The following is a 15,725-nucleotide window of genomic DNA, read 5'->3' as shown; positions in this document are numbered from 1 at the left end:
TCGATTCACTTGTTTTTCCAAGTCTTTGTTGCAAGAGGGATCCGCGGTAGCGTCCACCTAGTCTGCCATCTTGGTCCCGCCTCCTGACCAATTTTTTCAAAAGTAGACTGCCGGGGTGCTGCCATAACTGGATATCCATTTGCAAAAAAATGAAACAGAACCCATACCTCACACCATGCACAAAAACTAACTCCACGTGGATCAAAGACCTAAACATAAAGACTAAAACGATAAAGACTCATGGAAGAAAAAAAAAAACAACCCTAGGAGCCCTAATACAAGGCATAAACAGAATAGAAAACATGACCAAAAATGATGAAGAGAAACCCGATAACTGGGAGCTCCTAAAAATCAAACACCTATGCTCATCTAAAGACTTCACCAAAAGAGTAAAAAGACCACCTACAGACTGGGAAAGAATTTTCAGCTATGACATCTCCAACCAGCGCCTGATCTCTAAAATCTACGTGGTTCCGTCAAAACTCAACCACAAAAAGACAAACAACCCAATCAAGAAGTGGGCAAAGGATATGAACACACATTTCACTAAAGAAGATATTCAGGCAGCCAACAGATACATGAGAAAATGCTCTCGATCATTAGCCATTAGAGAAATGCAAATTAAAACCACGATGAGATGCCATCTCATACCAGCAAGGCTGGCATTAATCCAAAAAACACAAAATAATAAATGTTGGAGAGGCTGCGGAGAGATTGGAACTCTTATACACTGCTGGTGGGAATGTAAAATGATACAACCACTTTGGAAATCTATCTGGCGTTATCTTAAAAAGTTAGAAATAGAACTACCATACAACCCAGAAATCCCACTCCTCGGAATATACCCTAGAGATACAAGAGCCTTCACACAAACAGATATATGCACACCCATGTTTATTGCGCTCTGTTTACAATAGCAAAAAGCTGGAAGCAACCAAGGTGTCCGTCAACGGATGAATAGATAAATAAATTGTGGTATATTCACACAATGGAATACTACACATCAATAAAGAACAGTGACGAATCTGTGAAACATTTCATAACGTGGAGGAACCTGGAAGGCATTATGCTGAGCGAAATTAGTCAGAGGCAAAAGGACAAATAGTGTATAAGACCACTATTATAAGATCTTGAGAAATAGTAAAAACTGAGAAGAACACATACTTTTGTGGTTACGAAGGGAGGAGGGAGGGAGGGAGGGAGAGGGTTTTTTATTGATTAATCAGTAGATAAGAACTGCTTTAGGTGAAGGGAAAGACAACACTCAATACATGGAAGGTCAGCTCAATTGGACTGGACCAAAAGCAAAGAAGTTTCCGGGATAAAATGAATGCTTCAAAGGTCAGCGGAGCAGGGATGGGGGTCTGGGGACCATGGTTTGAGGGGACTTCTAAGTCAATTGGCAAAATAATTCTATTATGAAAACATTCTGCATCCCACTTTGAAATGTGGCGTCTGGGTCTTAAATGCTAACAAGCGGCCATCTAAGATGCAGCAATTGGTCTCAACCCACCTGGAGCAAAGGAAAATGAAGAACACCAAGGTCACACGACAACTAAGAGCCCAAGAGACAGAAAGGGCCACATGAACCAGAGACCTACATCATCCTGAGACCAGAAGAACTAGTTGGTGCCCGGCCACAATCGATGACTGCCCTGACAGGGAGCACAACAGAGAACTCCTGAGGGAGCAGGAGATCAGTGGGATGCAGACCCCAAATTCTCATAAAAAGACCATACTTAATGGTCTGACTGAGACTAGAGGAATTCTGGCGGCCATGGTCCCCATACCTTCTGTTGGCACAGAACAGGAACCATTCCCGAAGACAACTCATCAGACATGAAAGGGACTGGTCAGTGGGTGGGAGAGAGATGCTGATGAAGAGTGAGCTAATTATATCAGGTGGGCACTTGAGATTATGTTAGCAACTCTTGTCTGGAGGGGGGATGGGAGGATAGAGAGAGAGGGAAGCTGGCAAAATTGTCACGAAAGGAGAGACTGAAAGGGCTGACCCAATAGGGGGGGAGCAAATGGGAGTACGGAGTAAGATGTATGTAAACTTATATGTGGCAGACTGATTGGATTTGTAAACGTGCACTTGAAGCTTAATAAAAGTTAATTAAAAAAAAAAAAAAAAAGTAGACTGCCGGATCCATCTTCCTATTCTGTCTTTGTCTGGAATCTCCGCTGAATCTTCTCCAACAAGGGTGGCCCTTTTGGTATTTGAAATAATGGTGGCAAGCTTCCAATAGCACAGCAACACAAAAGCCACCTCATTGTGACAAACTGATGGACATGTGGTGGTTGGGAGGCTAGAAGTCTGAAGTCATGGTGCCAGCTGTAGGGGAAGGTTCTCTCTATGCTCTGGAGATAGGTCCTTCTCTCTTTTCTGCCCTGTTCCATGGCTCCTTGGCAATCTTTATATGGCTGGACATCTATTTTCCCGCATCTCTGCTCTTTAATATCTCTAATAAGATTGACTTATGACACATTCTACACTAATACTGCCTCATTAAGATAATAATTGAAAACCCATTCCCAAGTGAGATTATAATCATAGGTGTAGGAGTTATGATTTACTACACATATTTTCGGGGGGACATAATCCATAACACTATCAAAAGAAATTATTATAGGTGTTCCATATAAGTGTGAGATCAGTCTAGAACTTGACACATATATGTTTTAGTATATCCAAAGATCTGGAGTTCAAAAACCAAAAGCAAAGAACACTCTCGACATTGTTCAGGCTGAGAAAACTGAAGAAAAAATTCAAGCCTGAAGTTGTAATTTGAAGAATTCTGTAGGAAAAAACATTGAATGACACGAAGAACATCAAAAGAAGATAGAAGGGAAGAAATCGATAAATTTCTAGAAACACACTACCTACCTAAACTAACACAAACAGAGGTAGAATAACTAAATAAACCCATAACAAAAGAAAAGATTGAAAAGTTAATCGAAAAACTCCCAAAAACAACAACAAAAAACCCTGGTCCAGATGGTTTCACTGCAGAGTTCTACCAAACTTTCAGAGAAGAGTTAACACCACTACTACTAAAGGTATTTCAGAGCATAGAAAAGGACAGAATACGCCCAAACTCATTCTGTGAAGCCAGTATATCCCTATACACAAACCAGCTAGAGACACCACACAAAAAGGAAAATTACAGACCTATACCCCTCATAAACTTACATGCAAAAATCCTCAAAATTCTAGCCAATAGAGCTAAACAACATATCAAAAAATAAATAAATAAATAATTCACCATGGCCAAGTGGGATTCATACCAGGAATACAGGGATGGTTTAACATTAGAAAGATAATTAATGTAATCCATCATATAAATAAAACAAAAGGCAAGAACCACATGATCTTATCAATGGATACAGAAAAGGTATTTGATAAAGCTCAATACCCATTTGTGATAAAAACTCTCAGCAAAATAGAAAGAGGGAAAATTCCTCAAAATAATAAAGGGCATTTATATAAAGCCAATAGCCAAGATCATCCTAAATGGAGAGAGTCTGAAAGCATTCCCCTTGAGATTGGGAACCAGACAATGATGCCCTTTATCACCACTTTTATTCAAAATTGTGCTGGAGGTGCTAGCCAGAGCAATTAGGCTAGATAAAGAAATAAAGGGCATCCAGATTGGTAAGGAAGTAGTAAAAGTATCTGTGTTTGCAGATGACATGATCTTATACACAGAAAACCCTAAGGAATCCTCATGAAAACTACTGAAACTAGTAGAAGAGTTCAGCAGAGTATAAGGATACAAGATAAACATACAAAAATCAGTTGGATTCCTCTACACCAACAAAAAGAACATCAAAGTGGAAATCACCAAATCAATACCATTTACAGTAGCCCCAAAGAAGATAAACTACTTAGGAATAAATCTTACCAGAGATGTAAAAGACCTACAAGACACTACTGCAAGAAACCAAAAGAGACCTACATAAGTGGAAAAACATACCTTGCTCATGGATAGGAAGACATGACATTGTAAATATGTCTATTCTACCAAAAGAGATCTATATATACAATGAAATTCCAATCCAAATTCCAATGACATTTTTTAATGAGATGGAGAAACAAATCACCAACTTCATATGGAAGGGAAAGAGGCCCTGGATAAGTAAAGCATTACTGAAAAAGAAGATCGAAGTGAGAGGCCTCACTCTACCTAATGTTAGAACCTGTTATACTGCCACAGTAGTCAAAATAGCCTGGTACTGGTACAACAACAGATACATAGATGAATGGAACTGAATTTAGAATCCAGACCTAAATACATCCACATATGAGCAGCTGATATTTAACAAAGGCCAAAAGTCAGTTAAATGGGAAAAAGGCAGTCTTTTTAACAAATGTTGCTGGCATAACTGGATATCCATCTGCAAAAAAATGAAACAAGACCCATACCTCACTCCATGCACAAAAACGAGCTCAAAATGGATCAAAGACTTAAATATAAAATCTAAAATGATAAAGATCATGAAAGAAAAAATAGGGACAATGCTAGGAGCCCTAATACATGGCATAAACAGTATAGAAAACATTACTAACAATGCAGAAGAAAAGCTAGATAACTGGGAGCTCCTAAAAATTATACACTTACGCTCATCCAAAGATTTCACCAAAACAGTAGAAAGATTACCTACAGACTGGGAAAAAGTTTTTAGCTATGATATTTCCAATCAGCATCTCATCTGTAAAATCTACATGATACTGCAAAAACTCAACTGCAAAAAGAGAAATGACCCAATTAAAATGTGGGCAAAGGATATGAATAGACACTTGACTAAAGAAGACATTCAGGTGGCTAACAGATACGTGAGGAAATGCTCAGGATCATTAGTCATTAGAGAAATGCAAATAAAAACTACAATGAGATTCCATCTCACTCCAACAAGGCTCGCATTAATCCAAAAAACACAAAATAATAAATGTTGGAGAGGTTGTGGAGAGACTGGAACACTTATACACTGCTGGTGGGACTGTAAAGTGGTACAACCACTTCGGAAATTGATTTATTGCTTCCTTAAAAAACTAGATATAGAACTACCATAGGATCCAGCAATCCCACTCCTTGGAATACATCCTAGAGAAATAAGAGCCTTTACACAAACAGATATATGCACACCCATGTTCATCACAGCACTGTTTACAGTAAAGATGGAAGCAACCAAGGTGCCCATCAACAGATGAATGGATAAATAAATTATGGTGTATTCACACCATGGAATACTACACATTGATAATGATCAATGATGAATCCATGAAATGTTTCATAACATGGAGGAATCTGTAAGGCATTTTGCTGAGTGAAATTAGTCAGTTGCAAAAGGACAAATGTTGTATGAGACCACTATAAGAACTCAATAAATGGTTCAAACAGAGAAGAAAATATTCTTTGATGATTTTAAGGGTGGGGAGGGAGGGAGTGGAGTTTTCACTAATTAAATAGTAGATAAGAACTATTTTTCATGAAGGGAAAGGCAATGCACAATATAGGAGATGTCAGCACAACTGGACTAAACCAAAGTGTAGGAGTTTCCTGAATAAGCTGAATGCTCCGAAGGCCAGTGTAGCAGGGGCAGGGGGTTGTGGACCATGATGTCAGTGGAAATCTAAGTCAATTGGTATAATAAAATCTATTAAGAAAACCTTGTGCATCCCACTTTGGAGAGTGGAGTCTGGGGCCTTAAACCCCAGCAAGCGGCCATCTAAGATGCATCAATTGGTCTCAACCCACCTGGAGCAAAGGAAAATGAAGAACACCAAAGACACAAGATAATTATGAGCCCAAGAGACAGAAAGTGCCACATAACCCAGAGACTGCATCAACCTGAGACCAGAAGGTGTAGATGGTGCCCAGCTATAACCGATGACTGCCGTAACAGGGAACACAACAAAGATCCCCTGAGGGAGCAGGAGAGCAGTGAGATGCTGACCTCAAATTCTCGTGAAATGACCAGACTTAATGATCTGATTGAGACTAGAAGGACCTCAGAAGCCATGGCCCCCAGACCTTCTGTTAGCCCAGGACAGGAACCATTCCCAAAGCCACCTCTTTAGAGAGGGATTGGACTGGACTATGGGATAGAAAATGATACTGGTGAAGAGTGAGCTTCTTGTATCAAGCAGACACATGAGACTATTTGGGCAGCTCCTGTCTGGAGTGGAGGTGAGAAGGCAGAGGGGATCAGAAGCTGGCTGAATGGACATGAAAATAGTGGAGGGAAGGAGCTTGCTCTCTCACTAGAGGGAGAACAACTAGGAGTATATAGTAAGGTGTATATGGATTTTTGTATGAGAGACTGACTGGATTTGTAAATTTTCATTTAACGTACAATAAAAATTAAGAAAAAAAGGAAAAGAAGATAGAAGGAATACAGTCACCATACCAAAAAGAATTGGGCAATGCTTAAGCATTTCAGGAGGTAGCATATGATCAAGAACTGATGGCATTGAAGAAGTTCAAGCTGCACTGAGAGTATTGGCAAAAAGAAAACCTCCAGGAATTAATGGAATACCAGGTTATACATTTCAACAAACGGATGCAGCTGTTTAGTGCTTGCTCATTTATACCAATAAATTTCAAAGACAGCTACCTGGCCATCCAGACTGGAAGAGATCCATATTTGTGCCCATTCCAAAGAAAGGTTATCCAACATAATGTAGAAATTATCGAACAATATCATTAATATCATACACAAGTAGAATTTTGCTGAAGATAATTCAAAAACAGTTGCAGCAGCTCTTCAACAGGGAAGTTCCAGAAATTCAAGCCAGATTCAGAAGAGGATGTGGAATGAACAATGTCATTGCTGATGTCAGATGCATCTTGGCTGAAAGCAGAGAATACCGGAAAGATGTTTACCTATGTTTTATTGACTGTGCTAAGCATTCGACCATGTGGATTATAACAAATTATGGACAACATTGTGAAGGGTGGGAATTCCAGAACACTTAATTGTGCTTATACGTAACCTGTACATAGACCAAAAGGCAGTTGTTCGAAAGGACAAGGGGAACTGTGTGGTTTAAAATCAGGAAAGGTATGTGTTAAGGTTGTATGCTTTCACCATATTTATTCAGTCTGTATGCTTGACAAATAATCTGAGAAGCTGGAGTATATGAAGAAGAATATGACATCAGGATTGGAGGCAGATGCATTAACAACCTGTGATATGCAGATGACACAACCTTGCTTGCTGAAAGCCAAGGGGGCTTGAAGACTTTACTGATGAAGACCAAAGATTACAGCCTTCAGTATGGATTACACATCAATGTAAAGCAAACAAGAATCCTTACAACTAGACCAATAATCAACGTCACGATAGATGGAGAAAATATTGAAGTTGTCAATTATTTCATTTTACTTGGATCCACAATCGACTCCCATGGAAGCCACAGTCAAGAAATCAAGTGACGTATTACATTGGACAAATCTACTGCAAAAGACCTCTTGAAAGCGTTCAAAAGCAAAGATGTCACTTTGAGGACTAAAGTGTGCCTGACTCTAGCCATGGAAACCCTGATGGTATAGTAGTTAACAGCTACGGCTACTAACTAAAAGGTCAGCAATTTGAGTCCACGAGGCACTCCTTGGAAATCTTATGGGACAGTTCTACTCTGTCCTATAGGGTTGTTATGAGTTGGAATGGATGGCAGCAGGTTTTTTTTTTTTTTGGTTTTTGGACCCAAGCCATGATAGTTTCATTTGCCTCATATGCATGCAAAAGCTGCACAGTGAGTAAGAAAGACCAAAGAAGAAATGACGCATTCGAATTATGGTTTTCATGAAGAATAATGAATATGTCATGAACTGCCAAAATAAGGAAGAAATCTGTCTTAGAAAAAGTGCAGCCAGAGTGCTCTTAGAAGAGAGGATGTTGAGACTTGGTCTCAAGTACTTTGGACATGTTATAAGGAGGGACCAGCCTTGGAGAAGGACCTCATGCTTGGTAAGGTAGCAGGTCAGCAAAGAAGAGTAAGACCCGTGATGAGGTAGGCTGATACAGTGGGTGCAACAGTGGGCTCAAACATAGCAATGATTGTGAAGATGGCACAGGACCAGGCAGTGTTTCTTTGTTGTACATAGGGTCGCTGTGAGTTAAAGTGACTTGATGGCACTTAACAACAATGACCCATGGAATAGTAAAAGCCTTAGGAAGGTCAGGTGGGGAACTTGCCCAGTCAGATGTTAAATTGTTTTGTGAAACTATTGTACAGTATTAGATAAATTGAATAATGCCCCAGGTAACAGAAATCATTGAGGAAAGAGCAAATTCACAAATTACATTGGAACAATTGAAAATCAAAGTTGAAAAACATGATAAAGTCCTTATCCTAAACCAAATACAAAAAAGAAAAAAAAAAGTGTTAAAGCTTTAAAATAGTTGTACAAAACTTTAAGATTTTGGAAGAACATAGGTAAACATTTTTATTTCCTCTGGGTAGAGAAAGTTTTCTTTTTTTTTAAAAGGGAACTTTAAGTGTTTCCAAAATCTGACAGTATTAAAACACAAACTTATGTTCATCAGAGAACATTGTTAAAAATAGTGAGAAGACTAGCACAAATAAGGATAAAGTATTTGGATCACATAAACTGACAAAAGATTACTTCTGGAATAAATATATAACTCATAAAAATCAATAAGAACAATCAAATAGAAAGTTAATAAAATCCATAAGTAGGCATTTTATAGAAAAATATGAAAGACCAATAAAATATTGCAATGATTTTAATCTCATTAGTAACTAAGGAAAACTACAAAGGATGCTAATTTATGTCCCCCTCAAAAAAAAAAAAAAAAGAAAGAATATTCTTTTTTTTGTAGGCAAAAGGGAAACCCTGGTGGCATAGCGGTTAAGCGCCACGGCTGCTAACCAAAGGGCTGGCAATTTGAATCCGCCAGATGCTCCTTGGAAACTCTATGGGGCAGTTCTACTCTGCCATATAGGGTCGCTATGAGTCGGAATGGACTTGACGGCACTGGGTTTTTTTTTATAGGCAAAAGGAGCACTGGTGGCACAGTGGTTAAGAGCTCGGCCGCTAACCAAAATGTCGGCAGTTCAAATCCACCAGCCACTTCTTGGAAACCCTGTGGGGCAGTTCTCTGTCCTATAGGTTCGCTATGAGTCAGAATTGACTCAATGACAACAGATTTGTTTGCTTGGTATATAGACAAAAATGAGAAACCCTGTGTTAATGAGGTAATGGGAACTCTTTGTACAATTCCAGTGGGATTATTACAACCAGATGGGAAAACAATTTGAAATTATCTAGTAGAGTTGAAGATGTTTGTATTCTATGAATTATCAATTTCACTCCAGAAACTTTTGTATATGTGCACCATAAATCTTTATAGAAGAATATTCACTGTAGTTTTTTTTTTTTTTTGAAATAATCCTGAAAATAATATATATATATATCCTTTTAAAAGCAATGGATAAATAAACTGTAGTTTTCATACAGTGGAACACTTTATAGTAGTGAAAATGAAAGAAGCATTAACCAGTGTGAACCTCATAAGTGTAATAATCAGTTTAAATAAAGGCAAATTAAGAAAACTTATGAGCAGTGCAATAATATCAAATAGGTTAATTAGGAATACACATATTCAAGGTTAAGTCATTCAATGAAAGCAAAGAAATCATGAAAATGAAATTCAGGGTATTGGTCACTTCTGACAGTAAGTGGGAGTATGGAATAGCAGTGAGTTCTACTCTTTAACCTGGATGGGGCACTTTGCTAATATTCATTATACATTCCATTTATAATTTTGAAATATATAATGGAAAAGTACACTGAACAAAAATGTACAACTCACTGAATTGTCACAAAGCAAATACTTTCTAACCACCACACAGATCAAAAAATAAAGTACACTAACTCCCCAGAAATTACATCCTTTTGTCTTCCAAATGTAATGACTATCCTTACAGTTTTATTAGGGAACCCTGGTGGCACAGTGATTAAGTGCTTAGCTGATATCTGAAAGGCTGGTGATTCAGACCCACCAGCGACTCTGTTGAAGAACAGTCCTGGTGAGCTCCCCCTGTAGAGATTACAGCCTAGGAAACCATGTGGGGCACTTCTGCTCTGTCACATGGGGCTGCTATGAGTTGAAATCAACTCAACAGCACACAACAATAGTCTATTTTCTATACATGCATCTCCATCTGTATTGTTTTCTGCTGTTTTTGAAATTGACATAAATTAAGTCATACAGAATTAATTATTTTTGTCTGGCTTCTTTTATCAACATTATGTTAGATTCATAGATATTGTGGCATGTTGTTATAGTTTTTCATTTTTACTGTTACATATTCTGTTGTGTGGATATATTGCCGTTTCTTTATTTTATTGTTGATGGACATTTAAGTTGTTTCTAGTTTGGGGTAATTATAAATAATGTTGCTATATAGTTTTTTCCATGTTTCTTGGTGCGTATTTTTTTTTATGTGCATATATTTCCATTGTATACATAGATAATTCCAAAGAGCCTAAATATATGGTTTCTATTTATATTATTGTGTAAGTATTAAACATTACACAGTAAGAAAACTTAAAAAACTTTCTTTGCTCAATTAATATGTAATGGTGTTATATTAATTTTACTTTGATTACTGGGAATGATAAACATTTTTCATATTTTAATTTGAATATTATTATTTGTGAATTGCTATTCATGCTCTTTGTCCATTTTTCAATCTGAATGATACTTTTTTATTATTGATTTGCAAAAAGTATTTATTTAATAATTACATTAACCCTTGTACTATTTTATTGGTGGAAAACTGTGTTTTCCACATTTTATTCTCCATTTTATGGTTTACCTTTCAAAATTTTTAATGGTTTGTTTTTTTAAACTTTCTTCTTTTTAATGAGTGTCAATAAAATATATTATCACTGCAAAAAATTTTAGAGCTGTGCCCCTCCCAAAAATCCCATAATGTGTAAATAAAGATCGTTTCAATTCCCTCTTTCCAATTGACTGTAATATTTTGGTGTGTGTCCTTTGTGACCTTTTACATATATATAAAAGTGTGTGTGTGTGTGTGTGTTGAAAAATATGTATATATTCACACACACATAGTTTTACAAAAAGATTATTTTTTCTATTTAATAGAGCTTTTTTTCCTTCCAATGAAAAATTTTAAGTATTCAAATAATCTTCCATTGTTTAAATATACCAATCATTCTTTCAACAAATATTTATTGAGCACCTCATAATGCTTTTGGAGTTCCTGGATGGCATGAACAGCTAAGAGCTCTATTGCTAACCCACAGGCACTTCAAAAGAAAGGCCTTGCAATCTGCTTCCAAAAGGTCACAGCCTTGTAAACCCTATAAGTGCAATTCTACTGTGCAGTACATGGAGTTGCTATGAGCTGGAATCAACTTGATGGCAACTGGATTGGTTTTCATTAATTCTGTATAGGAGCATCATTTTATAGGCATTTGGTGTAGAGCAATGTACAAAACACTCAAATATTCCTGCCAAAGTTGAGCTTGAATGCTAGTGGTGAAAACATACAGTAAACAAATAAATGTTTCATTTAATGTACCCATATAAGGAAGAAATAAAAAAGGCCAGGAAGAAGATAGTAATGGGTTGAGGTGAAGGAGTAGGGTACCTAAAGAAGGCCCCATGAATGAGCAGGAACATAATAGAAGTGGGGGAGCCCATCTTGCCAATATTTAGAGCAAAATCATTTTAGGCAGAGAGGAAACAAATCCAAGTCCACTAGATGAGCTCTTTTTTTTTTTTTTTTTTTTAAAGCAATCTGATGCTGATTAGCATTTAGGTTGCTTCCAGTTATTTAAAACTATATGCGAATATGCAGAGACCATCCCTGTTAAAATACTGTCGCAGTCCTTGCAGGTGTTCTGTTGTTCTCTTTAATTTCAAGCCTACCTTCTCCTTTTTCTATGTCTTAAGAGTTTTAATAATAGAAATATGTGAGAGTTTATATCAAGGGATGTTAATCTGATGCCATCTATCTTCAGAAGCCTAACTCATGTATTTTAGAGGAATAATACAAAGGTGTTTCAGGAAGAAGAAAGTTTTCTAATGTTAGACTACAGAATGTTTAATTTAGAAGGAAAATTTTAAAGATAAGATAAAAAATTTGAAGTAACTTGCCTTATATTTTCTGCTACTTAATACTTCCTTTTATGCCACTTTAATGTCATAGAAATTCTAAGACAATAACTTAAAAAAGAATTTTGACACATGTATATTTTTTAATTCCCCTTAGGTTGCTGATGCCAAGTCTTTCTCAGGGCCTTTTAGTGTCTTTTCTGTGAAGACAAAATGGAGTAATATTGACTTTCATGTTCTTCTATTTGATCTGGAAAACCTTGTCGAACTTTTGCTGCCTACTCCAGCCAGTGATGTTGACTCTTCCGGTTCGTTCTATGGTAGTGAGGTCCTGAGAAGAGCCAAAAGCACAGCTGAGAAAAAGACATTGGCGCTGAAAAGAAATAAAATGGCTTGTGGTCCTCTATCAGGGAAGGCACAAGCCAAGCCTGTTAGTGAAAGCTCAGTCCAAGAAGATAATACCGTGAAATTCTCAGCAGAAAATGATGGCATTAAAAGACATAAGAAAATGAAGAGCTCCAAAAAGATGCACCCTAAGCCATCAAGGAAAGTTGATACCAACCTTATGATAGACACAGCTAAATTGCTCCTGTCTTGCCTTTTGCCATGGGGAGTGGATAAAGAATTAGATAATCTCTGCATTAAGCATCTCAATATTTTAAAGCTTCAGGGTTCCATTTCTTTAGGACTTGCTTCAAATGCAGATCACTTCTCATTGATGCTGCCAGGCTGGGATTTATTCAATGCTGATATGAAGAAAGACTATGCAAGAGGAAATTTACTTTCCAGAAAAGTTTTGGACTTGTCAAATAAATATATAGCTGCTCTTCCAAACCAAGCTGGAATGTCAGGAGGACTAGAAAATAACTGTGATTCTTTTCAAGAGTCAAACACTACAGTTTATTTATTGAACAGACTATTTTTAGTTAATAAGTTAGTTAACATGCCTTTAGAACTGGCTTGTGGAATCAACAGGTAAGACATATCTAGAGGTTTTGATTCTTCTTATTTGGAACATTAAAAAAAGTATCATTATTTTCTATATTTAACTCCCTGGCCTGCCTGCCTGCCTTTCTTTCCAATGGTGAGTAAATACGCAATAATTCCTTTAGTTCAAAATGCATTTAAGAATATCTTCCTTTTAATTCTTAGGGACTGGAGGATAATTGGGCAATAATTTTTTTTTTTTTAATTCATTCATTCAGCAAATATTCATTGCTATCATAGTCATAGTATGTGCCAGGAAAGTCAGAGTACTGGATGCTGAATGGCTGAATCAATCTCTTTCTGATTCTCTCTCTACACGCACACACACACACATAAACACAAACACACACTTGAAATCCATTGTATTTTCTGTGAATTAAATTGGAATACAGAACATTTAAGTAAATGCCTGTGATGGTATATTTTATACATTTGGGAAAAGGAAAAGTTTGAAAAAATTCAGACCTCTAATAGTACCATTTGTTTTGTACTTTAGAGTAACTAAAATAGAAGAGGCCATCCAGTAATTCATTTACAGATAATACAGTTTTTTTTTTTTTTACAGTTTAGCAGTCATAATCACTATGATTTTTTGCATGTTTCATATCTACTAGTCACTGTGTAAGCCCTTTATATATATGATTCATCTAATATGCACAGCAAAGCTAGAATATAAAAAAAAAATTTTTTTTATAGATACCATCATTTTGCTTATTGAGTAGAATATATTGAGGCTTATAAAAAGTATCAAATCCAAGGTTATTCAACTCCTAATAGGCTGACCCAGAGTTGAGCAACAAACTAATTTTGGAGCCTAACTAGTTACTTACCTCTTCTCTGTTATTGTATTTACCTTCTTCCATTGCTAAAATTTGATGCAGTTTTTCATAGTTTATGCTACAGGATTGAATCCAATTCACCAAGTACTTACTAAATTTCTCCTATGTCTTTAGTGCTAGCCTACAGAGGAAATACAAGTTTATGATTTGGGGTAGGAATTCATTCAAATGATAAGGATTGTGCACATGAAAACAAGTAGAAAACACTGAAAAGGTAAGGGAACAAGAAAAGACATTTGTAGTATGGATAAATAGTATGATGGTCAGAGTTAAGAGAATGATCAGTTTGAGATGAAAGTGCCAGAAGAGACTATTTGAACTGCCCTTTACAGTGTGGCAAATGGCTATTGACATTTTTCTTCATTGATAAGATCTCAGTTCAACAAATACTTGTGCCAGGCATTGTATAACAGATAAGAGTTCCTACCCTCAGCAAACCTACAATCTGGTGGGAAGTCCAAATGGACTATATAGGATTCAGTGTCATGTTCCTTCCACAATAGTGCTCTTTCTATTATCTGTTCGCTGACCCTTATAATGAGAAAACAGAGACTGACAAATTTCTGTGGCTTATATACTTAATTTTCTTCTATTTTCCTTTCTTTTGTTTATTTTAAATATCTAGATGTTTGTTTATTTCTTTTTTTTAATTTCAGATACAGTCGCCCCAGGCAGGCTTTTACTTTTGTATCACTAAGGAAATTACATAGCACCCAAAGTATGGATGAAAAAAATACACTTTAGCCTGGGGTCTGAAGACCTGAGATTGAATCCTAGTTTTATCATTAAATTCACTCTGTGGCTTAGTGGTAATCATTAGCACTGTTGATCCTTCTTTGGGCATTTACAAAATGAGGTGGTTGGAATAGGTGGTTGCTAAGACTTCTTTAACTTCTTAAAAATTTGAACTGCTAACAAATTATATTTGTTCCCCTAATTGTGATCCCACAGAGCAGATGAGGGACTTAGTTATTGTTGTCAGATGTTGTCATTCTGAATTTGTTTCTTATACAGAAGAAGTCCAGAATATGCCTTGTGTCATTCAGGGGGCTTAAATGTTATCAGCGTTCCTCCCACTGAGCTGCCATATTAATAAAATTCCTCATTAAAACAAATAAATTCTAGAATAGAGATATTAGAATTAGAGACTGCTTTTCTAACTCCATCACCCCAGGTTTGATCTGCTGCCAGAGCTTACATGTCATTTTCCCAGAAAACAAAATAATTTGTACTGGATTTGTCACACCTAATCCTTCCAAAGGAGCTCTGGTGGCACAGTGGTTAACAAGATTGACAGCTAACCGAAAGGTCGGCGGTTCAAAACCACCAACAACTCTGTAGGAGAAGGGTGTGGCAGCTTGCTTCCATGGAAATTTACAGCCTTGGAAACCCTGTAGGGTCACTATGAGTCAATCGACTTGATGGCAGTGGGAATCCTTCCAACAAATTTGGTCATTTCACTAACATTTCACTGTGGTTTGAAAGTTGAAAAATTCTTGTGGGCTTAACAACTGGGTGTACAATTTAACTGGATTTGAAGTAAGAGCTGTCTACCTATGAGAACATCCCCAACAGTATCTGTAAGTTCATATAATTGAGTCACTGTACTAGCCTTAATGGTGCCTGAGGAGAATTTTTTGGCAGATTGACAATGTGTTAGGGTTTATAAGTTTATTGCATTAGAAAGAAGTCATGTAAAGTAGCAGGCCCTCCTCATGTACAAGTATCTTACAAAATAATTCTGGAAAACTAAGGTTCCCAATTCAATTGGGATTA

At 36.8% G+C, this 15,725-nt stretch overlaps 1 protein-coding gene across 4 annotated transcripts in view; it reads left to right on the top strand.

Moving 5' to 3' along the window:
* Positions 1–15,725, top strand: part of WDR72 (WD repeat domain 72) — a 617,996-nt gene that overhangs the window by 400,928 nt on the left and 201,343 nt on the right. For all 4 annotated transcript variants that reach the window (XM_023539510.2, XM_064295252.1, XM_064295254.1 and 1 more), the window contains one exon: positions 12,281–13,098. In XM_023539510.2, the coding sequence (XP_023395278.2) occupies positions 12,281–13,098 (818 nt within the window). The remainder of the gene's footprint in view (positions 1–12,280; positions 13,099–15,725) is intronic.

Source organism: Loxodonta africana, chromosome 12, assembly GCF_030014295.1.
Source record: "Loxodonta africana isolate mLoxAfr1 chromosome 12, mLoxAfr1.hap2, whole genome shotgun sequence".
NCBI lineage: Eukaryota > Metazoa > Chordata > Mammalia > Proboscidea > Elephantidae > Loxodonta > Loxodonta africana.
This window is presented reverse-complemented; position numbering and strand designations above follow the sequence as displayed.